The 21,592-nt window shown below is 57.6% G+C and overlaps 1 protein-coding gene across 2 annotated transcripts; it reads right to left on the bottom strand.

Moving 5' to 3' along the window:
- Positions 1 to 7,435: 7,435 nt before the first annotated feature.
- On the bottom strand, positions 7,436 to 20,256 carry CACNG6 (calcium voltage-gated channel auxiliary subunit gamma 6). Of its 2 annotated transcripts, XM_079118255.1 has the most exons (5): positions 20,131 to 20,256; positions 18,785 to 19,242; positions 15,250 to 15,324; positions 13,705 to 13,842; positions 7,436 to 7,932 (listed from the first exon to the last, which is right to left on the bottom strand). In XM_079118255.1, exons 2-5 carry the CDS (start codon positions 19,116 to 19,118, stop codon positions 7,700 to 7,702), a joined length of 780 nt encoding a protein of 259 aa, XP_078974381.1. In that variant the 5' UTR covers positions 19,119 to 19,242; positions 20,131 to 20,256; the 3' UTR covers positions 7,436 to 7,699. The 2 variants fall into 2 exon arrangements, with proteins under 2 accessions (XP_078974381.1, XP_078974380.1); XM_079118254.1 differs by having other exon boundaries at positions 18,785 to 20,229.
- Positions 20,257 to 21,592: the final 1,336 nt, after the last annotated feature.

Genomic DNA, 21,592 nt, shown 5'->3' with positions numbered 1-21,592 from the left:
GGGGCTTTCACAGAGTGGGCGAGGGGTGTGCAGTCCTTGCCCTTCCCAAGTGCTGAGTCCACAGGAATGAGGGGCAGATCCCCATCTGGAAATCATGGTGATGCAGTACGTGTTGTGTATGGAGGCCTCATCTGAGTGGCCTTTCCTTTAGAAAGGAAGTCAGGGAAAGTTTGGATGAAGACAGATTTGGCTGAGATTTAAAGTCTTTGACATGTCTGGTTATGAGGAATTTAAGAACGATGTTCAGACTGTTACAGTATGTGCCAAGGCCCTGGGGCAGGAGAGAGCTGGTGGGGTTGAACCTCTGAGAAAGAATTCAAAGCCAACTCTAAGAAAGAATTCAAACTGGATATGGCTGGATCCAATGAGTTGTTCAGAGTGTAGCACAAGAGGCGAGGGGCTGAGGTCATATCTGCAGAACTTGGCAAGACATTTTCACTTTCATCTAAGTGAAAACAGAAGTGCAGTGTGCACAATGCCTGGAAAGGGAGACCGCGTGGCCTCCTGGCCTCTGTCTCCTGTGGCTTTCTCATCTCCTGCTTTGGTTTCCTCCTGCAGGTGACATGAGTAGGCAGCAAATACTTGTGAGAGCTGGTATTATCGGATTCTGCGCTGTTCCCAGATGTCACAAAGCCTGTGCAGCCGGAAAGGGGAGGGACAGGCAGGGTGGAGGGAGGCGTGCACTCAGGCTCAGGGGCCCATTCTGCTTCTCACCCAGACCCACAGGACCGCTGGGGAAAGAACAGAGGAACGTAAAACCTCAGATAAACGATCGATTACGTCTATAACGTAAAATCTGTGATACGTTTTTTGTACATCTATGAATGCAAGTGGGCCGCGTGCACTTTGGAGCTGTTTCCCCTTAACGCCTTATCGTTGTTTCCCTGAAATCAGCAGGGTATGGTGTAGCTCCTCTGCCAGTACCACCTCCAAACACAAGTCAGATGGTGCCCCAGCTCTGAAATGGCTGCTCTGCTCACTCAGAGGAAAACCCACGGTCCTCACGCGACTGCTGAGGAGAAGGGCCCCACGCCCGGTTCCCGCCACCTGCCTCCTGCGCGCAGGCGCAGCTCTGCGCAGTCACCCTGGCCCCGGGATCGTTCTCAGATGCTGGTTCCCCCTCTGGTATGCCCCGCCCTCAGGGAGAGCAGAGCGGCCCACCACTGCGTCGTGCCAGATTCCCCTGCGTCCTCCGTCGGCGCAGCCTGCTCCCTTGCCTCCCAGTCCTGTAACAGGACGCCGTGGACTAGGTGGCAATTCTTCTGTCCACCTTCCGGTTCGCAGACGGGGTCTTCTCCCACGCAGAAGGGGAAAGGCGCTGAGCGTCCTTCTAAAGGCTCGGCCCTCGCCATCTGTCCCCCCAAAGATCCCACCTGTTAACACCACCCCCTTGGTGATTTGCATTTCAACGTCCGAATCTGGGGGCAACTTAAGCGCTCAGACCACAGCATTGTGGTCAGCAGAAGGATGGCCTCCCAAGACGTCCACGTCCTCATCCCTAGAACCTGTGAAACGGGTCCCTACCGCGGTAACGGGGACTCGGCGGGTGTGATTAAGGGTCTTGAGAGGAGAAGATCATTCTGGCGTCTGCGGGTGGGCGCAACGTGGTGGACACCGGCAGGAGCTTGGGGGGTCGCAGGCGCCGATGGAGCAGGGTTTGGTTTGGAAACCGTGGATGGCGCATGAGCCCGGGAGGCCAGCGGCCCACAGAAGCGGGAAAAGCAGGCACAGGGCCTCCCTCCAACCCCGACTGCCTTCGCGGATTTCAGCCCCGGGAGACCCGGGGCTGCCGACTGACCGCCAAGCTCTGAGATGAGCCGCCCGACTTCCTTGGAGTCACTGCACGTGTGGCTGCGGGGTCCAGCCTGCCACTCCTGGAAATCCGCACCCCGCGCTTCTGACCCTGGCGGCCCAGCGCCCACCTGCCTTTCCCTGCGTCCTTCAAGTGCGGTTTCCCGGTTCTACAGCGGAGGAACACCAGGGCCAGGGTCCAGGGGCGGGTGGAGCGACCCCAGCCCCTGCGGGCTCTGCTTAGGGCCGTCGGGATTCTGCCCCCTGCGGTTTCGCTCGGTGCTGGCGAACGCCAGAGCGGAGCCCCACTCGTGCCCGGCTGGGAAAAGCACAGGCAATGACCAGAGGCCGGAGGAGATCCGATGTCCCAGGCTGGGCGGGACTCTGGCCTCCTCCGCCCTTCTCCTTGACCCCAAGGGTCTGCTCCCCAGAGACCCCAGAGCCGCAGATCTGCCCACAGGAGGAATGGAAGGCTCACCTGCTGGCCTCACTGCGGCAGAACAGAAAGAGGCAAGGCCGCTTCCATTCGGCCCACGGGCGCACAGCACCCAGGCCAGAGGAACGCTGAGCTGCCTTGGCCAGCCCTCTTGGACTCTCTGTGCTTGCGCTCTCCTCAGTGTGAATGGAGTGATGGGGTAGAACCCTGCGCGGCCTGCCGGGCGCTCAGCCCTGCCCCTGCTCCCGTCCTAGGGAACCCCAGGAGCTCCTGTGACAACCGCTCTCTGTCGTCAGGCAATCTTCTACTTTCTTGCTTCTGATGGTCACAGGGAACATGGGGCCGCTGTCCAACACCGGCTCCAGTCACATCCTGAGAGGTTTGGGCCAGGAAAGCACAATTAAATGAAAGATGATGAAATTAAAACAGCCGCTGCTTCCACACTTGGCTACCATGCGTGCATTTCCAGGCCTGTCTTAGCTCTCACGTGGTCGAGATGAAAATACCCTATAAGAACATCTTGGAGGAGGAAAAGTTTATTAGGGCTCACGAGTTCAGATGTCCAGCCATGGACAGCCGTCTCCACTGCTCTGGGCCCTGGGGGTCTGTGCATCCTGGGGCAGGCCCAGTGAAGGACAGCTATCAGGCACAGTGAGTCAGGAAGCAGGGCAGGGCAGGGGCCACAGGGAGAACATCCTTCCAGGGCAGTGACCAGCTCCTCCAGCCACATCCCACCTGCCCACAGTCACCACCCCGTCAGTCCATTCAAACTAGGATGGACTGATGGGGTACAGCTCTCACAGGCCAGCAGGTCACCTCCGAACAGTCCTGCATTGAGGGGAGCTTTGGGGGACACTCACATCCAAACCATGACGTCCATGGTCTCTTTCACAAACATCTCGCGTTGGCCGAGCAGTCTTTGTGTGAGAGGCCCACTACTGAAAACCCACCAATGCTTCTAAATAGGTAGCGCTGCTACCCCACGTAACAGCTGACACTGAGACAGAGAGGTGAAGTGCATCGTCTGAAGTCACACAGCTGGGAAGGGATGTGCACAGGGCCAGTTCCTCTTCTCTTCTCACCGCAAGGTCCGTGGCTTCCCCTTTCTTGCTTTGCCAAGGCCTCTGCAAGAGGGACGCGCCTCCCCTCTCCCCTCCCCCTCTAGGATGAAGGGCGAACCCAGGTAAGCCTGCAGGCGGACATCGTGCAATCACACACACAGGGCCGCGCAACACACACACGTCCAGGGACACAGGAGGGCTTCACTGCAGCTCCCACCGGCCCTCCCGGCACACGTGCAGTCAGGAGGGTTGCTCTGGACCCCGAGAGGCAAGGAACAGGCGGAGAAATGCACACACGTGTGGACCCTTAGAAACCTGCAGAGACACACGGAGCAGGCACGGATCAAGGCCACAGAAGGTGCACAGAAACCTCAGCGACAACCAGGACACACAGCAGGTGGGACAGACAGGAAGGGGTGCAGGTACAGCAATTCACACCAGACAGGGTGCTGGCTGGGATCTGGAGTGTCTAAGGGCTGGGTGGCCTGGGGTGAGGTCCCCAGCGGGTGGGGAGGTGCTGGATCCTGCAGGAGATGGGGCCCAGTGGAGAAGCCGGTCATCAGGTCGTGCCCTGGAAGGACATAAGGGGCCAAGTGACCACAGCCTGAAGCCACAAGCCAAAATAAACCTTTTCTCCTTTTAAGTTGACTGTCTTTAGTATTTTGTGACAGTAATGTAATGCAAAGCTGCCCAGCAGAGGGGGGCCGTGGTCAGTGAGGGTCTGGGGACGCTGCTGGCTCCTCTGTCCCACCTCAGGCCTGCCACTTCCCTCCCTGGCCCCAGGTGGGAACACAGTTTCAGAGTGGGGACTCCGTGGGCAAAGAGCCACCCCCGGACCAGAGCCCTCTGCTCCCCCGCCCCCTGGGCTTCCCTGGGCTGGCTGGGCGCGAAGTCAGAGGAGAGGAAATTGCCGATGCTCTCTCCTCAGCACTTATCTCAGTTTCTAATTACACGCTCATTAGTGCGGCCATGTGATTAATATCTGCTTCCACCCGCACGCCGGCGGCTCCGCAGGGGTCCTGCTTGGCCCTCTACTGTACGCCAGGCCCAGAGTGCCACTCCAGAGAAGTCACACAGCAAAGGCAGATGTCGCCAGGACCATCTGTGCTGGGCAGTCGCAGCGTTGTGGGGTTATCCTCACGTTTACTCCTCACGGTGACCCTGGGAATCCGTGCTCTCTGGGAGGGTGGGGCACCAAGAGGCCCAGGGAGTCCTTCTGGCTGACCAGCCCCCCGAGCCCAGCCGCGGCCTCTGCCTGCAGAGGGAGGGACCCATGCCTGGCACCTGACACAGTGCCAGGCACCCAGGAGCCAGGACAGCCCGGCTCTGGAGCGCTGCAGGTGCTGAGGTGCAGGGCGCGTCCCAGCCAGCCCGGCCACCTGTGTCTCCGGGACGACAGAGCCACGTTCTTGGTGAGGAGGACCCTTTCAGCCCTGGGACAACCTATCATTATAGTACACCTGCAGTCAGATTATAAATGCCGTATTTTCCATATATTATTAACATGATGAATGCAATAAATGTCATCTAACATATATAGACAGTACCTGACCTGCCATGCTTCACGTTTCTTTCGTGACACGAAAATGGTGCAAAAGCAACACGTGTTCAGAAGAAGCCACACTTTAAGATTTGAATTTGATTTTTCCCGGGGCTGGACACAGGGTGGACACTCAGTGGATCTGGGGTGTGAGTCTGATGCCGGGCAGCCCTGAAGTCACGTGAGGAAATGGCCACCCCCACAGGTTGCCGTGTGCTGGGTCATGACATTTCCAGGATGGTTGTGTTGTGTGTGTGTGGACTCATGGTGTCCTTGTCTGAACGTCTTACCGGGACACAGGCCCAGGGCAGAGTGAGGAGCTGCAGCTGTAGTCATGGTTAAATATGGAGAGTTGTCCTGGGAGGTCTCAGAGGGCGGGACGAGTCCACTCTGCAGCAGGTGATGCAGGTGACGACGGCAGAGAAGGTGGATCTTAGGGGTCCTTGTGCAAACCACGGCAGCGTGTGATGGGTGGTCAGCCTGACCGGATGGTCTTCACATCATTTTCTGTATCTTAAATATTTACACTTTTAATTTGTCAATTACACCTCGGTAAAAATAAATAAAAAATCAAGGGTTTAATTCAGTAAAAACACACCTGCAGAGTTTCTCAGCTTGTGGTGACAGGGCTCCTTCCTAGGTGCCTTCTTTCGTGACACCCCAACCTTTCCTAACCCCAAGAACCACCAATCTCTTCTGTGTCTGTGATTTTGTCATTTTAAGAACAAGAAACCCATTTTAACCACTCGACTGGTCTCTGCTCAACACTCACCTTGGCTCCCTAGTACCCCTGATAAGGCCAGTTGGACATTCAGGTCTCCCCGCCTCCTCCAGGCCCCTGCCAGGCTCTCCTGCCCCCTGCAGGGCACTCCCAGGCTCCACCTAGCTGTCTTCTGGCTCTGCCTCTGAACTGCCTCCTCCACCAGTTCCCAAGGCCGGCCACCGTGGGCTTCCAGCCCGGGAGCCCCCACCCCAGCACTCACCTGTTGCCCGGGGCCTGGTCGAGCCGTGCTGGGAGGTGGGGTCCAGCTCACATTCCTACCTGCTGTCCAGCGCAGGACGCCGCCCAGCGGGGTCTCAGGAGGACACAGGGCCTCTGGGGGCCGTGCCAGAGCCGGCTGTTTCAGTTTGGCTTGTGGAAAGGGACTTCCTGTTTGGAATCATCTCAGACATGCAGGGGAGTCGAAAAGGCAGTCCAGGGCCCCGCAGCTCTTCAGCCGCTTCGGCCTCCCCTGCGGTGACCTCAGGCGACCACGGCGTGATGGTCAGGTGCACGAGGTTTCAGGCTGCCCCAGCGCTTCCGTGGGGGCCTCGTCCCGTCCCCAGACCCTCACCACCTGCGTTCGGCCTGTCTCCCAGGACTCTAGCCGAGGAGCTTCTCAGACTCGTTCTTCATGACTGTGGCCATGGGACCTCTCAGCCTGCGAGCCGGCATCTGACTACTACACACAATAAGGAATGTGGCCCATTCCAAGCTCGCGGGCTGCAGTGCCAGGTCTTCATTTCGAGGAGGTGAAAGGCCTGAGTTTTGAGCTGCTCCTTCCCTCTTCTCACATACTATGTGGCACTTGTGAGTGTGGATTGTGCAGAAAATCTGTGTTTGAACCCCACCTTCTCCACTGAATATCTGTGTGACTTGGAGAAAGTTGCATAACTTCTCTGATCCACTGTATTTCCAGCAGTCCGATGAGTCCAGGGATGGCAGCTCAGCAGCACTGTGCCGCGTTACCCAGATGAGGCGCATGAGGTGCTTGGCTCAGCACCCGGCGCACAGGTGTGATGTGCATGGGGGTCTTCCTCCGGGAGGGCCGGCCCTGACCCCAGTGCCCACTCACGACAGCTGGGAGTGGTGTGGTCCATTCCCCCCATTCCCCGCAGCTCCCTTTGTCCGGAATGATCCTGTTATGCCACCACATCTCCCCAGGGACCCCTGGGCTGCTTCTTTCACTAGCCCCAAGTTCACCCAGCCTCTGCTCAGGGCCCAATTCCAGAGCCGCCTCCATGTCTTTCAGCTCCTGTTCCATCAGCAACCCCTCACCCTGCCCCAGGACCCTGTGAGGTGGGAGGGAAGGTAGTCTGGGCCTCCTCCTCCTCTGCATGCTCAGGGGCCTGTCCTCTGTGCGTGTCTGCATGCACATCAGCCTTTCACGAGGACACCAGTCCCTCTGGATTCCCTCACTGCTGACATCGGTCACAGGGTCCCCTTGGTAAAGACCCTGCCTCCCCACACAGCCGCACTCCAAGGCACTGAGGGCTGGGCCCCCAGCACTCGGCCTTTGGGGGGCCCCAGGTCCACCACATCTGTGATTTGAGGCGCGTCTCCAGACTCCTGGCTCGGCTCCCTGGGCCAGTGCCCCTGGGGCTCCAGGGCTGACAGCTGTGCCCGCTGGTTCCTGGGAAGTACGGGGGTGGCTCAGTCCGAGCGTCACAAACAGACTCCAAGTCAAAGCCGTTACATTTCCAAACCTTTAATCTCAAATCAGGTCACAGTTAGGTCACAGTTAGTTAATCCCACCCGAGCTGCAGATTCAGGGAGTCTCTCCCGCAGGGCCATCAGTCCAGACCTGGAAAACGAAGGCCCCCAAGTCCCGCTGGGACCCCCAGCCCCATCGCCCACCCCAGACCCAGTCTCTCCGTCAGGTCCGCCGGCTTCCCCAGGGAACCCTCCTTTGCAGAAAGCCTCTTCCTGCCCCACCCCCACGAGCCCCAAATTCAGCCACCGGAAAAGCGTATTTACAGAGAAGGCGTTGGGGCGGGCGGAGGTGCGCCCGGCGCAGGGAGCGCAGTCCTCCCGGAGATGGCAGAGATGGCGAGGCTGGGAGGGACGCTGGAGCAGGAAGGCCGCGCAGGCCTGGCGGCAAGAGTGAGGCGCTAGGCGGCCCTGTGCCCTCGCTTGGGGCACAGCGACTCCCAGGGCCAGGAAGGCAGGGAGAGCAGCAGGAAGCAGCCGCCGCCCAGCAGCAGGATCAGGCCGGCCCCCGCGCCGCAGCCCAGCGACCAGGAGTACTCGTAGGCCAGGCGCGGGCCCGGGGCAGGCTCGGGACCCTGCAGCAGCGCCCGCACCGCGTGCCGGAACACCTCCAGGCTGACCAGGAGCAGCAGGCCTGCGGGACAAGCGGAGCAGGCCTCAGCCCGCGGTCCCAGCACCCCCTGCGGCTCCCAGCCGGCCCAGAGCCGGAGCCCCTCCCGCCGCCCATCCCTTTGCACAGTCGCCCTGGATCCAGCGGCGGGACCTGAGATGCCAGGAGGAAGGAAGAGCCGCATCTGTGCGCACACAGCCTGCTTCTCTTGTCATCCCTCTTAAGACGTGACGACGTGCAGAGCATTCACATGGCATGAGGAACCGAGTCACCTAGAGGTGATCTAAAGTACATGGAGGACGAAGGATCTAGTGGACGTGACCTGCCTGCCCCTGAGGCCCTGGAGCTCCTGTGGACCGCGTGGTTGTCCTGGAGCCCGTCCCCTGGGGACCAAGGCCCACTGCGTCCCCTACATCCGCTGTATCGCAGGCCCCCTTGGGAAGCTGGAGATGGAGGGACAAGACAAACTCCCACCGAGGAGGAAAGTAGTCGGATGGCTGCCCGGGGGTGGGGAGAAGGCGGGGGTGGGGTGTTAGCGCTCCCCGGACATTTCAGTGCAGAAGAGGAGGGAGCACTCTGCAGATGCACAGTGGCAAATGTCCTTAATGCAACTGACCTGCACACGGTTCCAGATGGCTGAGGGGGAAGTGTCACCTTGAGCACATTCCCCTGTGAGTTTTATTCAAGAGGAGTCAAGAAACATGAAGTTCAAATGAAGACTCTGAGAGCCTGGTGAGGTGGTGCATGCTGGTAATCCCAGCAGCTCAGGAGGCTGAGGCAGGAGGATGGAAAGTTCAAAGCCAGCCTCAACTCAGCAAGGCCCTAAGCAACTCAGCGAGACCCTGTCTCAAAATAAAAATGTTTTTCAAAAAGGGCGGAGGATGTGGCTGAGTGGTTAAGGGTCCTGGGTTCAATCCCTGGTAGCCCCCTCAGAAAAAAGGGGAGAAAAGTGTCCAAGAGGCTTTTTCTGAAGAGTGACAGTGAATCACCAATGAGAAGAAAGGACAGGAGCCCAGGTGGACTACACATTTAAGAAACAGCAGAAGAAATACCAAGAAGGAGGCGGACAGAGGGACTCTGCCCCTTCCTCCAGGAGGGGTGGGATGGCCCACAGGAGCGATGAGAAAGCCCAGACGCACAGAGGCAAGGGCGGCCAGAGCGGCCAGAGCGAAGAGTGGCCCAGCTGAGGCCTCGGCCCACCGCGGACCCTCTGAAACTAGCACCTAACTGGCCAGAGCTCCTGATGTTCCAGGGTTAGCCACAGTTGGTCCAAGGATCCTTATTTTTATGGGAATTCGCCCAAAATTTCAAACGCTGTTGCAGGGAAGTCTTGAGTCGGGCTGCCTGTCGAGGTGCAGGTACTGCCCGTCTCCAGCCTGTGGGCTGCCAGGGCGCAGCCTCCAAAGTGGACACAGTGAGGAGACCAGATAATTTCAGACGGTGATGCACACCAGAGAGAACATAAAACCAGGGCGCCACACCCATGTGGAGCGGAACTTTAGAGGGTGGTGTCACCAACAGCCCCTTGAGCCGAGGCCAGAAGGACAAAAAGCAGCAAGCCACGCAGAAAACTAAGCAACACTGCTCCAGGCAGACGGAGCAGCTGGCGCCAAGGCCCTGCGGTAGGAGGAAAAGAAAGGACGGTGGGCGTGGTCGGTACAGCAGGGTGGGGCCGGAGCGGAAACGGGGTTGCAGAGTCTAGCGAACCGCCAGACGACCACCCGCGAGACCGGTCAGGAGGTTGCCACCTCCCTTCTCAGCCCTTGGCATCCACCCCTTTTCCTCCACCCCCACCCCGCTCCGCCATCTTTCCACCCCAGGGCCTGGAGGACGCAGCCTGGAGCCCGAGCAAGCAGCCTCCCCTCCGCTGATGCAGGCTCATCCACCCGCCCCCAACTGGCACCTCAGGTACAGTGCTTGACACACAGGTGATACTAACCAAGTCCCGTTCCTTGGGAGCGTCATCCAAGGTGCGATGGATACTCAGCTAAAGGCTTTGTCCTGAGTTGGATTTCGCCCCTGCCAAGGGACACGTGTCGCGGTCCCACCCCCCAGTGCCCCAATATGGCCAAGTTTGGAGATGATTAAAGTGAGGCCATCAGAAAGGACTGCAGGGGCTGGGGAGATAGCTCAGTCGGTGGAGTGCTTGCCTTGTAAGCACAAGGCCCTGGGTTCAATCCCCAGCACCCCCGCACCCCCACCAAAAAAAAAAAAGAAAGAAAGAAAGGACTGCATTCCGGTATGATGGTGTCCTGCGAGGAGGAGGCGGCCTGGACGGCAGGCCACAGGCCCAGCGGCCCCGGGGGGAACAGTAGGCTTTCCCCACAAGCTGCTTCTCCTTGGTGCATTCATCACTGCTGGGGATTCCTAACGATGAATTCACATGACCTTCGTCCAGGTTCCTTCTCACCCAAGGCTGAACCCCGAGGGCAGGACATCTCCCTGTCACAGCTCTGAAACCTAGGACGAGGGACGTGCACACCCAGGAAGAGGTATGCTACTGGCTGACCTGTCTGTCATCTACAGAGACCCCAGGGGCCCGCCCCTGACACCCAGCGCCACCACGCATGCCGAAGCCGCTCACTCCTCCCAGTACTCACACAGGCACTGGCTAGCTGCTCTGCCGCACCCTCAGGAGTAGCAGGTGTGTGTTCAGTAGTGACACCAGCGCCAGCTCCCTACCCAGCTGTGATTCCATGACAGCGGGGTCGTCTCGCTTATCATTCTGTCCCTGGTGGTGCTGAGCACAGCACCTAGCAAGGACATGCCTGATGGACAAATGGCCAGGTGGACAGGTGGATGGAGGGAGGGAGGGAGGGCAAGAGGATGGAAAAGAAAGAAGGAAGACAGGAAGGGAGAAAGCGAGGACTGGATGGGTCAGTGGAAGGCTCCATGGGTGGAGGGAAGGATGGACGCCTGGTGAGTGGACTCTTGGAAGAGGGAGGTTGGGGTTGGATGTGAGGTGTCCCCCCAAAGCTCAAGTGTCAGACAATGCAAGAAGGTTCAGAGGGAAAATGATTGGATTATGAATGAGTCAATCCCCTGTGGCATTAACTGAGCGGTAACTAAAGGCAGGTAGGGCGTGGCTGGAGGAGGTGGGCATTGAGGTGTGCCTTTGGGGTAGATATTTGGTACCTGGCAAGTACAGTCTCTCTCCCTCTGCTTCCTGATCATCATGTAGGACTCTTCCCTCAGCCACACTCTTCCACCATGATGTCCTGCCTCACCTCCAGCCCTCTACCACCCCACAACCACCATCACAACGCTCACTGCTACGAGAACAGTAACATCAGCATTCGCCTACTCTCTCCTCCACTGGCATCACCACCATCAGCACCATCACACCCGCTGACCTTACCACCGTCATGATCCCCACCATCACCACCACCATCACTACCACACTGTTACCAGTAACATTAACAGCATTGTCACCCTTAGCACCACCATCAGCACTGTCACTAACATCATCACCATCACCACGACCAACACCACCATAACCACCACCATGACCCACATCACCAACTCCGTCATCACTGCTATTGCTAACGACCACCATTACTCCCACCATTGCCAACATCACTACTCCCACCACCATCACAAGAAGCACTAACACCACCCTATCACCACCCCCACCATCACCATCACCACCACCATCAACATTACCACCATCATCATCCCTACCACCACCATCACCACCACCATCACGCTACCATCATCATTACCACAATCATTATCCCTACCATGACCATCACCACCACCACCATCACCACCATCAACATCCCTACCATCACCACCATCATCACCACCATCACCACCATCATCACCACCATCACCACCATCAACATCCCTACCATCACCACCACCATCACCACCACCATCAAGCTACCATCATCATTACCACTATCATTATCCCTACCATGACCATCACCACCACCACCATCACCACCATCAACATCCCTACCATCACCACCATTCACCATCAACAACATCATCACCATCATCACCATCATCACCATCATCAACATCCCTACCATCACCATCACCACCATCATCACCACCATCACCACCATCAACAACCCTACCATCACCATCACCACCATCATCACCATCATCACCACCATCACCACCATCATCACCACCATCACCACCATCACCACCACCATCACCACCACCATCACGCTACCATCATTATTACCACCATCATTATCCCTACCATGACCATCACCACCACCACCATCACCACCATCAACATCCCTACCATCACCACCATCGTCACCACCATCAACAACTCCATCTCCATCACCATCACCACCATCACCTGTTGCCATTACAACTGTCACCACTATAACTTAGATAATTCCTATTATCCTTCAATTATCAGCTCAGCTGTTGCTTTCTAGATCAGTTATTCTGGCACATACACTACCACAGAGTCCCCTTGATATGCTTTATGGCAACTCTCATCACCACTTTGGTTGAATCATGACTTATGTAATTATTAGTTAGAGTCTTTCTCTGCCCAAATTGAGGTCTTTGATAGCAGGTTAGTCTTGTATCTCCACCCTTACAATGCCTGGATTATGAGTAGGTGCTCATAAATACTCAAAGAAGTGAAGCTTGCATAATTACTTTCCTTTCCTCCTTAAAAAACATTTGATCCAAAAAGGAAACTAAGGCCCAGAAGATGAAAGGAACTTTCCCAAGGTCATACGTAGACTCAGGACACGGATGAAAGCTAGACCATCTACTCCCTGGCTAGACCTTCCTCTTGCCACACCATGCTGAGCCACAAAGACCCCCTAGGAGCGCACTCTGCAAAGTGCCAATGTGTGCAGCCAGGGAGGTCCAGGCTCCAGCCTGCCTCTGCCCTTGCTGGGAGTCTGAGTGACTGCCTCCTCAGGGCTTTGTGTTCTGAGCCACAGAGTGAAGAACAGCGACCTCTACCTACCCATGCCTTCGCATACTTGTCATGGATTTTATGCCAATTATCATTATTATTATTATTTTTTTTTTTTTTTGCAAAAAAGTGGTGCAACCATCAAGTGAAGATTTCTTCTTTTAAAAATGTTGTTGGTATTATTTAAAGGTAACTTATTACTAAACTGTCTTTGGTGCGAGATTAGGATGCACAGAATGCTCATGAAGTGATGGTCATGGTTATGCAGGGAAACAGCGGCCGGCCTGCTGTGGTGATCTGAGCCAGATGTACCATAAATGAAGTCTCTGTTACTCCTGAGGACTGTGTTTCCCATGATGCAGTATTTTTTTCTGGACCTTCAACTCCAAAAATGCAATAGTCCTTACAGACCCCAGGGCCAAATCTCAAGCCCTGTGTGGAGACCCTCTCAATCCCAGCTGAGCACAGGGCTTGGAATTCTCCCACTTTTGAGCCTGCTACGACGCTTGAGCTTCCCAACATCTGGGCACACAGCAGTGCCTGCAGACCTCTCCCACCCCCAGGATACAACAGTGCTGGGGATTCCAGATCCAAACCTGAAGAGGTGTTTGGGGGTAGCCAAACCTGAGCCGACATCAGGGCTTGGAACTCTCCTGTGGCTGAGACTTCTATGGCGCTAGGGCTCCCCTCAAATTCCAGCATGCAACAGTGCATGGAGATCCCTCCTCCCAGCATGCAACAGTGCTTGGAGACCCTCCTCCCAGCATGCAAGAGAGCTTGGAGACTCTACTCCCAGCATGCAATCCCATGTACAGATCCCACCTCCTAGCATGCAACAATTCTTAGGGATTCCCACCTCCCAGCATGCAATGCCCTCAGCCCAGGCTCTCTGCCCTCACCTGAGAGGACAAAGCAGACAGCTCCAACCCGGAGCAGGAACTCGGCACCTTTACTGAGCACCATGATGATACAGAGACAGCCCAAGGCCATGACTGCCAGGCCCAGCACTGCTATCACCGCAGCCGCTATGTTCACCTCTGCACCAGGAGAGGGAAGAAGCAGGATCACAGAGGTAGAGAATGAGGGTCTGTTTTACAGGGGCCCAGGATCAGGAAGATGGAAGATTCAGGACTAGAGAAGAGTTCCCAAATAAGTCGCCCAGTCCAGTGTTTTACTAATAATACTGTTGAGGGAACTAGGAGTCAGAGAGGGTTAGTTATTTGCCTAAGGTCACAGAGAAGAAGGCACAAAGCCTGGGTTTTAGAAGGAAATGGGAGTGACCGATTGTCACTATTGCCTGGTAACCATTTGTTTACAGCAGGGTGTGTGGAGATGGTGGCCAAGGTGGCATGTTACAGGGGAGTGGCCCGGTCTGGAGATCTCCCCAGCCACCTCTAGGAGAAGATTCTGGAAAAGTCCTGACGCCCTCTCAGCCTTAGTTTCCTCCTTTGGAAAACTAGGATCAGAAACCCCATGTGGGTGGCTATGTGCTTAGAACACATGGGTGGTCCACACGTGTGCACCAGGACAATGCCCCTGTCTCAGAAGTGCACAGTGACCACCCCCCTCCACGCTCACACAGCAAAGGTGAGACAGGACCGAGTGGAGAAGGCCAGGAACCCTGCTTCCTGAGAACATGCTAGCACCAGACACCCCTCTGTACGTTCTAGAAGCATTGTCTCAGGAAATCCTATGGAAGCCAAATTCCTGCCATAATCCCAATTCCTGTGCCGGTGGGGACAGCCGTGCTTAGAGCAGAATGTGCAAAGTCCTCAGAGGCGCATGATCCAGTATGGTGGTAGCCACTAGCCACAGGTGGCCACTAGCCACAGGTGGGCTTTTACTTTTAATGTAACAAATTAAACAAAATTAAAAACTCATCTCCCCCCGACAGCAGCCACTGGCCAGGTGCACAGTAGCCACCGCAGCAGTGGCCACGCTGGAGCAGAGCGTTCTCATCTCCACAGGAGCTTCTGTGGGACGGGGCTCTCCTACAGTCAGATTACTTGGGGTTTGAGTCCTGCCTCTGCTGCTTTCTGGGAGAGATCACGTTTGCCTTTCCTGGCTTGTTTTCTCCTCTGGAAGAAGACAAAACTCCTGCCCTGCAGTCCTGCCAAGGACTGGAGAGTATCTGGACAAAACACCCAGGGCCGGGCTCAGTGATCCCAAGGATCGTGATCCCAAGGATTCGTGAGCTGCTGCAGCACTGTCCTCAGAGAGGGACTGTGACCCGCCCAAAGACACATGGCCGGGGGCACGGGCCCAGCCAGGGGTCAAAGCGTCAGGCCCAGGATCAGGAGAATCTGTACCACCAGTTCCCAGTGACAGGATGTCTGCGGACCCCAGAGCTGAGCCCAGCCCGGGCGGAGCAGAGAGGTGGTGCCACCAACCGTCCCTGAGCATGGTCAGCACCCGGCCGCTCATCCCAGCGTGAAACCGCTCACCTTTCTTGGTGGTTCTCTGGAAGATGCGTGCGTTCTCCCCCGTGGTGAAGAATTTAAAGTAGGTGCAGTTTGCTTCTGTGAAGGCAGGAGATACAAAGGGGAAGGAGATGCCGTGAGGTGCTGTGCGAAGCTCAGGGTGGACCCTCAACAGAGCTCAGAGGGGCCTCCAAAGAGGACCTTAGCATCCCTGGTGCAGGGGAGAGAAACAAGGCCCAGAGAGTGCGAGGCCACTGGGCTGCACACCGTCGCCCACAGCTGGGATTCCCAGCCCCGCGGAGATCTGGATCCAAGGCCTCAAGGGGGCCATTAACTTCTTTGGGCGTCTGATGCTTCCTCTTTAACAGGAGGTGATAATCTCTTTCCTGGCTCCTTCCTGCAGGTTTGTTGAGGGTCAAGTGGGATTAGAAAGGGACAGTCACTTTACTCCACAAAGGGCACCAAGAAGCAGGTAACGAGAGCGAACTGAAGAGAGACGTCCTCCTCCCACCCGTGTCCACAAAGAGCCCCCGCAGGCTGCGGGCAGGCGCCCCTCCCGCCACGGCCCAGGCCCCGCGTGGCCTTTCCCAGCAGAGGAGCCCGGAGAACCCGCGGCACATGAAGAGGCTCCGCTCCAGCGGGAGCCGAGAAACGCAACTCCAGTCAGCAGGGAGGGCCGCTTTGGATCAATTAGATGGGCAGATATGGAAAGGGCAGCGGCAGTCTTAGGAGGATAAGTGGGAGCGGCTGGCGCGGGCTGCCCTGGACTTCCAGGGAAGCTCTCAGACTCGCTTTACGGGGCGCGTCACCGTCCCATGCTCCGTCACAGCCGTCGGGGGATCACAGGCCCCGCAGGACGGAGATCCCCTAAGAGGACCTCACCCAGCCAGGCTGCAGCTGTCCAGGTCTGTACAAGCACACTCTGCGGCGATCTCACAACAACGACAGCCACCAAGGATGCATCGCTCAGAACGTGTCCCCATCCTGACGTCACACACGACCCGTGGTGACACCCCGGGACCCCACTATGTCACTTCTGGGTCTGCACCCAAGAAAAAAACACATACAGAGACACAGGTGTGGGTGTTCACTGCAGCATTGTTTATAAATAGCACAGAGCAGGAATCAACCCAGGTGCCCCTCTCTCAGGGACAGGCAAACACAGGGGTGGACGCTCCCTGGGCAAGCTCTGCAGAATTGCAGTAGCCACAGACTACAGTAACGACGGCGGGGAGATCTGAAAGACAGTGTTGATCAAGAAAAGTTGAATTAAGCTGAATATTAGAGAGCAGGGTAAAAATCTATAGCTTGACATCACTTATGCAAATTACAACACACACACATAGATACACGTGAACTCTGCTCTCCAAGTCAAAATATGTTGCCAAAAACCTGAAAAAGTTGAGTCAGGAGTGAAATGAAGAATAATGTTATTAAACACAGCACAAGAAGGGTCCTCCTGGCCGATAATGATTTGGGAACATAAACTCGAGAGTGGTCGGATTCATCTGATTTTGTGTACTTTCCTTTAAAAAAGGAAAAGAATTTTCGAAACTGCATTTTAGAGTCAGCTCTTCCCTCCGAGTTCCCCCAGTCAGAACCCCTGTCTTGTTGTACCAATGGGGAAACAGTCTAGGGGGAGGGAGGGGCGAGGACTTGAGGACTTCAGGGGTAAGTATCTGAGGGGGACCACGCAGCCCGCAGGGGTGGGAAAGAGGCCTTCCCGTCAACGAGAACATGGAGGAGCGAGAGACACACCTGAGTTGGGTGAGGTGGAGTGGGCTCCCCCTGGAGCACCAGGGGAGGGGGGCGTGCAGTGTCTGGCAAAGGGTAGTGACCTTGCGAGTCCTTATCCTGCAGCAGCGAGGGCACAGGGTGCTACCTGCACAGGGCAGGGCGGGGAGGATGCTCTGCAGCAGAGGGTGGGGAGACAGGGCTACCTGTCCAGGGAACAGTGCCTGTATGGGGTGTCACACTCTGGCTACTAATGACTCAGGACTTCTGGTTTCTTGACCCCCAGAGGATATGGCATATCCCATCTGGAAAATCATGGGTGCGAGGCAGCCCTGGCAGCCAAGGGACGTGTGTGCCATCTTTCCAGTTTCTCAGGCATAACGAGACTGAGAGGTCCTGCAAGGGGTGATGGTAATAGCCCTATAAGGAGGATGAGTCCCTCCTGGCCAGCAGAGGGGACAGCAAGAGATATGAGGAGCCCTGTCTTCTTTAATGAGGGCAGGGCACCCCTCTGGCTTAGTGAGAGCGAGATGTAACGTAGCGTGCTTCTTAGGAGCAGGGAGAGCCAAGTTCAAACCCCATGTAACTGCCCTGGTCCACAGACTGAGCCACGGAGCTCTCCCACCTCCTGCTTCTCTTCTGTGGAGTAGACATGATGATAGCTACTTGTGGGGCTGCCAAGACAGGTCATGAATCTGTGCATGTGAACTACCTAGAACAGAGCCAGGAACTACATACGCATCTCACGGTTTCATTACTGGGGTATCCCGTTTTGCGAAGCTTGGGATCATCCTGCTGCAGACCCTGAAGGGAGACAGCTCACCTACAGAAGGAAAGTGAGTAAGATAGCCCTCTGGACAAATGGGTGGCCTGGGGAGCAGAGGATGCCTGGGGCCCACTTGCTATGAAAGGCTTAGGACACCCTTATTCGGACCCTATGGATAAATTAACCTGAAGAACGAAAGGATGAGGGAAGCCCATCTGGAGCCTGGCAGGGCAGGGGATCCTCTCTGAGGGATGCTGTGGACGGCATTGCTGGACACCCCACATGGCAGACCTTCGGTGTGTAGGAGTGCTCTCCTGCCTGGTTCTCAGGAGGTGAGGAGTGCCCGCTGGTACGGGTAAGGGGCATGGCATGTTGTCAGTGAGGGCTATGGGACAGCCCTCGGGCACAGCTAGTGGCAAGAGCAGCACAGCATGGAAGGCGAGGGTGTGGAGAGTCTGCAGAGAAAGTGAGAAGGGCTGGAACTGCGGCCGGACGTGGAGCGAGCAGAGGTGCCGGGAATGAATGCTGCCAGAGCACCAGGCCCGGCCAGATGCCGCAAGGTGTCTGGCAAGAGCTTCGCTGGCAAATCCGCCGTGGGGAGCCTGCACAGATTCTATGCTGGGGTGGGCCGCCTGGTGGTCTGTCTTCCCAGGGCTCACAGCCGGGGAGTCTGTCTGTCTCCAGGGGAAAGGCTGCCTGGGACACAGACACGTGCACGTGCACAGGGGGCGCAGGCTGGCTCAGGTGTGGGTGGCTCTGGGGATGTGCTGTCGGGATGCACTCAGGCGATCTGAAGGCACCAGCAGGGCATGGGGGCACAGGCTGGTGATGGGGTACAGGCCAGAAGACAAGCTCCGAGGCACAGGTCCCCTGGGGACAAGCCAGTTAGGAAAATGGGCCATGTCTGGTGCCTCTCGTCTGTCTGTCTCTCTCAGCAGCTTTGGGAGCACAGGCAGATATGGGTGCAAGCTCTCTCCTGGGGGCCTGGGCTCTTTCTGGGGCATGGTTTCCCCAGCCTGTCTGGGGGACTGGAGCCTGGGACAGGGCATGGCCTCTCACCTCCAGGCAGCTCGGCAGGGCCGCAGGTCTCCCGGCCCGCGGGCACGTCCGCCAGCCACAGCCGCTTGGTGCACACCTTCCACAGCCCCAGGTGGGCAGCGTCGCAGACAGCACTGCCGTTGGCTTTGTAGGCGTTGAGCTCCACCCAGAACTCGGTACCCACGGCCAGCACGGCCATCGTGGCGCCCACGGTGACCAGCAGCAGCACCAGCTTGATCTTCCCCTCTTGCTCGGGCGTCAGGAGGAGACCCTGCTGCACCTGGGCGCGCCGCCGGCCTGCAGCGGCCCGCCGCCGGTCCTCCTCTTGCATGAAGAAGTTGGACCACATCATCATCCTGGCTGGAGATGGGGCTCTGGCGGGTCCAAGCAGGCAGAGCTGAGGAGGGGTCCTGAGGGGCGGGAGGAGGAGGGGCCCGGCGCAGCCTGGAAGCTTGAAGGCAGCCGGGGCTCAGTGGGTGCTGGATGACGAGAGAGGGAGAGCCCAACCTCAAATGGTGGAGTCAGGTGTCCTCCGGGGCTCAGAAGTCGAGAAACTAGACCCCAGGTTGGGGATGCCTCGCAGGAGGAGCCTGGGCTGCCCACAAGAACTTGACAAAGAGGAGGAGGCCCAGAGAAGACCAGCGCCCTGAGGCTCACCTAACCAGGAGAGGGCCTGGGGGCTCCAGAGGAAGGAGAACCGAGTGCCCACCCAAGCTTGGAGGCGCTCCTCGGGGGTCTCCACTAGGGCCCAGAAAGGGGAGCTGAGCCCTGCGTGTGTTTGAGGGAAGATGTAACCTGGGGTCCTCTGGGCTCAGAGTTTGAGAAGAGAGGACTCGGGACCCTTGGGGGAATAGATAGGAAAGGGTCTCAGAGAAGCAAGGGATCCCCAGTATTCACAGCTGATCAGCAGAGTCCTGGCTGGGATTCAGAGGAGTTCTAGGGGTCCCCTGGAATTCAGCAAAAGGGAAAGGGGATCTTCCTAGTTGCTCAGAAGAGAGTCAAGAAGCTAGAAGCTCTCCGCTGAGGCTGGGAAAGGGGACCCGGGGCTGGGAGACAGGGTGGAATCCAGAAAGCAAGTCTGGGGTACACCAGCTGCTCAGAAGGGGCACGGAGAGTCCCCACTGGGTTTAGCACAAGGAGCTGTGGTCCTCACTGAGGCTCAGAAAACAGGGGCAAGGTAGCCTGGGCTTTGCAGGGCACTTGGGACCCGGAAGGGACTCAGTCCCTTTGGGATCACTCTGCTCCCCCTCCCCCGGGCTCCCAGGGCCTGCCCTGTGGCGAGGGCTCCTGGCTCAGCTTCAGGCCCTGTGCCCCCCTCGGGCCTCCCACCCCCGCCTCCTGGGCAGGGGCCCCGCTCGCTCTCCTGCCTCGGCGCCGCGCCGACCCCAGCTCCGCGATGCCTCGAACCGTCGGTTGTGCTTGGCCTCCGCCCGCTCGGCCCGCTGGCCCCGCCGAGCTCGCCGCTGGCCTCGCCCCGCCCGCCCATCCCCTCGCCCTCCCGGCTATTTCGGGCGCGACCCGTAAATAACACCCGCACCTGTCGCTGGCGCCTGTTGTCATAGGGATCCCGGGTATTTTAAGGGGACAAGCGGGGTGGGGTGGGGGAGAGGAGGGACTGGGCCGGTCTTGAAGCCGCTGAAGCCCAGAGTTTGATTTCCTGAAGGGTCAAGGGCGAGGCTGAAAGTCCAAACTGCAGGCTCCCACTTGGGAAGACAGGGCAGGACAGCCAACGGGATTTCTGTCCGGAGGAGGCTAGGCTGGGAAGCTGGACTGCTGGGTCACTGGCGGGGAAGGGGCTGAGGGGGGAGGCACTGCGACCTGGACTTCTGGGCCTGAGGGAGGAGGCTGGGTCTGGACCCTTGGGTCTGAGCGGGGAGGGCTGGGCCTGGACCCCTGGATCTGAGCAGGGAGGGTTGGGACTGGAGCCCTGGGCCTGGAGCCCTGGGTCTGAGGGAGGAGGCTGGGCCTGGGGGATAAGAGCCAGAATCCTGGGTCTTAAACGGATGGATGGATTCTGGGGTTGTGGCTCTTAGACCCCAGGAGATTAAAAGGGAGAGGGAAGGACCAGGGTTGGGGACACGTGAACCAGAGCAGGAGTCCTCTTCATGAATTTATTTTCAGGGCACCCCTGGGGGACCTTCCATGCAGTTTCAGCTCCCCCAGGGGCAGGGGCAGGGACAGCCGTGTGGCATGGCAGCAGGGCCTGATCGTCACCCCCTCACCCCCTCCCTCAGCCCTTCTGTAGACTGCTTGGGTGGGACCCACCTATCACCATCCTTCACCCAGGGATGGCAGCTCCAGGTAGGCCTGGTGCCTACCTGACCAGGGCTCTGGCGTGCCCTCCCTGCCTGCCTGCCCCTGCTCTGAACTCTTCCCTTAGAGCACACAGTGCCCAGGGATCACTTGTCTGCTTAGGTGTCTGGCTTTCCCACCAGACTGGGTAGGGGTCAGGGGTCAGGGGCATCCTCTGCATCCCCGGCTCGTGGCCAGGTACACAGGCAGCCTTAGAGCGGTAAGTGATGAGAATGAATGGATGAGTGAACTGGGATGAGGACACATCAGGGGTGGCCCCTCTGGGCTGGGAGGTGCCTGCCTGCCCTAGCAGAGCACACCTCCCTCGGTATTCTGCTTCTTTTCTTCCTCAAGGGCAGACACAGCTCTGTGAGCACAGGGTCTGGACCTGGGAGTCTGAATGAACTTTCATTTTGGAAAATAAAGGAGACCTGTTCTTTTGCTTCCCCTTCTGTGTGGTCCCAGGTCTTGACAGGCTCCTGTGGGGGAATCCCAGAGTGAGCTTGCATGGCCAGCAGCAAAAGCCACAAGAGGCCT

This window comes from Sciurus vulgaris (genome assembly GCF_902686455.1).
Source record: "Sciurus vulgaris genome assembly, chromosome: 17".
In the NCBI taxonomy this organism is placed as follows: domain Eukaryota; kingdom Metazoa; phylum Chordata; class Mammalia; order Rodentia; family Sciuridae; genus Sciurus; species Sciurus vulgaris.
The sequence above is the reverse complement of the archived record's forward strand: the minus strand, read 5'-3'. Positions and strand labels throughout refer to the sequence as shown.

Excerpts from the sequence above, each read along its gene's own strand:
- CACNG6 (XM_079118255.1), bottom strand. The coding sequence starts at position 19,118 with ATGATGATGTGGTCCAACTTCTTCATGCAAGAGGAGGACCGGCGGCGG. Across the intron at positions 15,325-18,784 it reads CCCTGCCGAGCTGCCTGGAG|AAGCAAACTGCACCTACTTT; the intron begins GTGAGAGGCCAT and ends CTGCCTTCACAG. Across the intron at positions 13,843-15,249 it reads CCAGAGAACCACCAAGAAAG|AGGTGAACATAGCGGCTGCG; the intron begins GTGAGCGGTTTC and ends CTCCTGGTGCAG.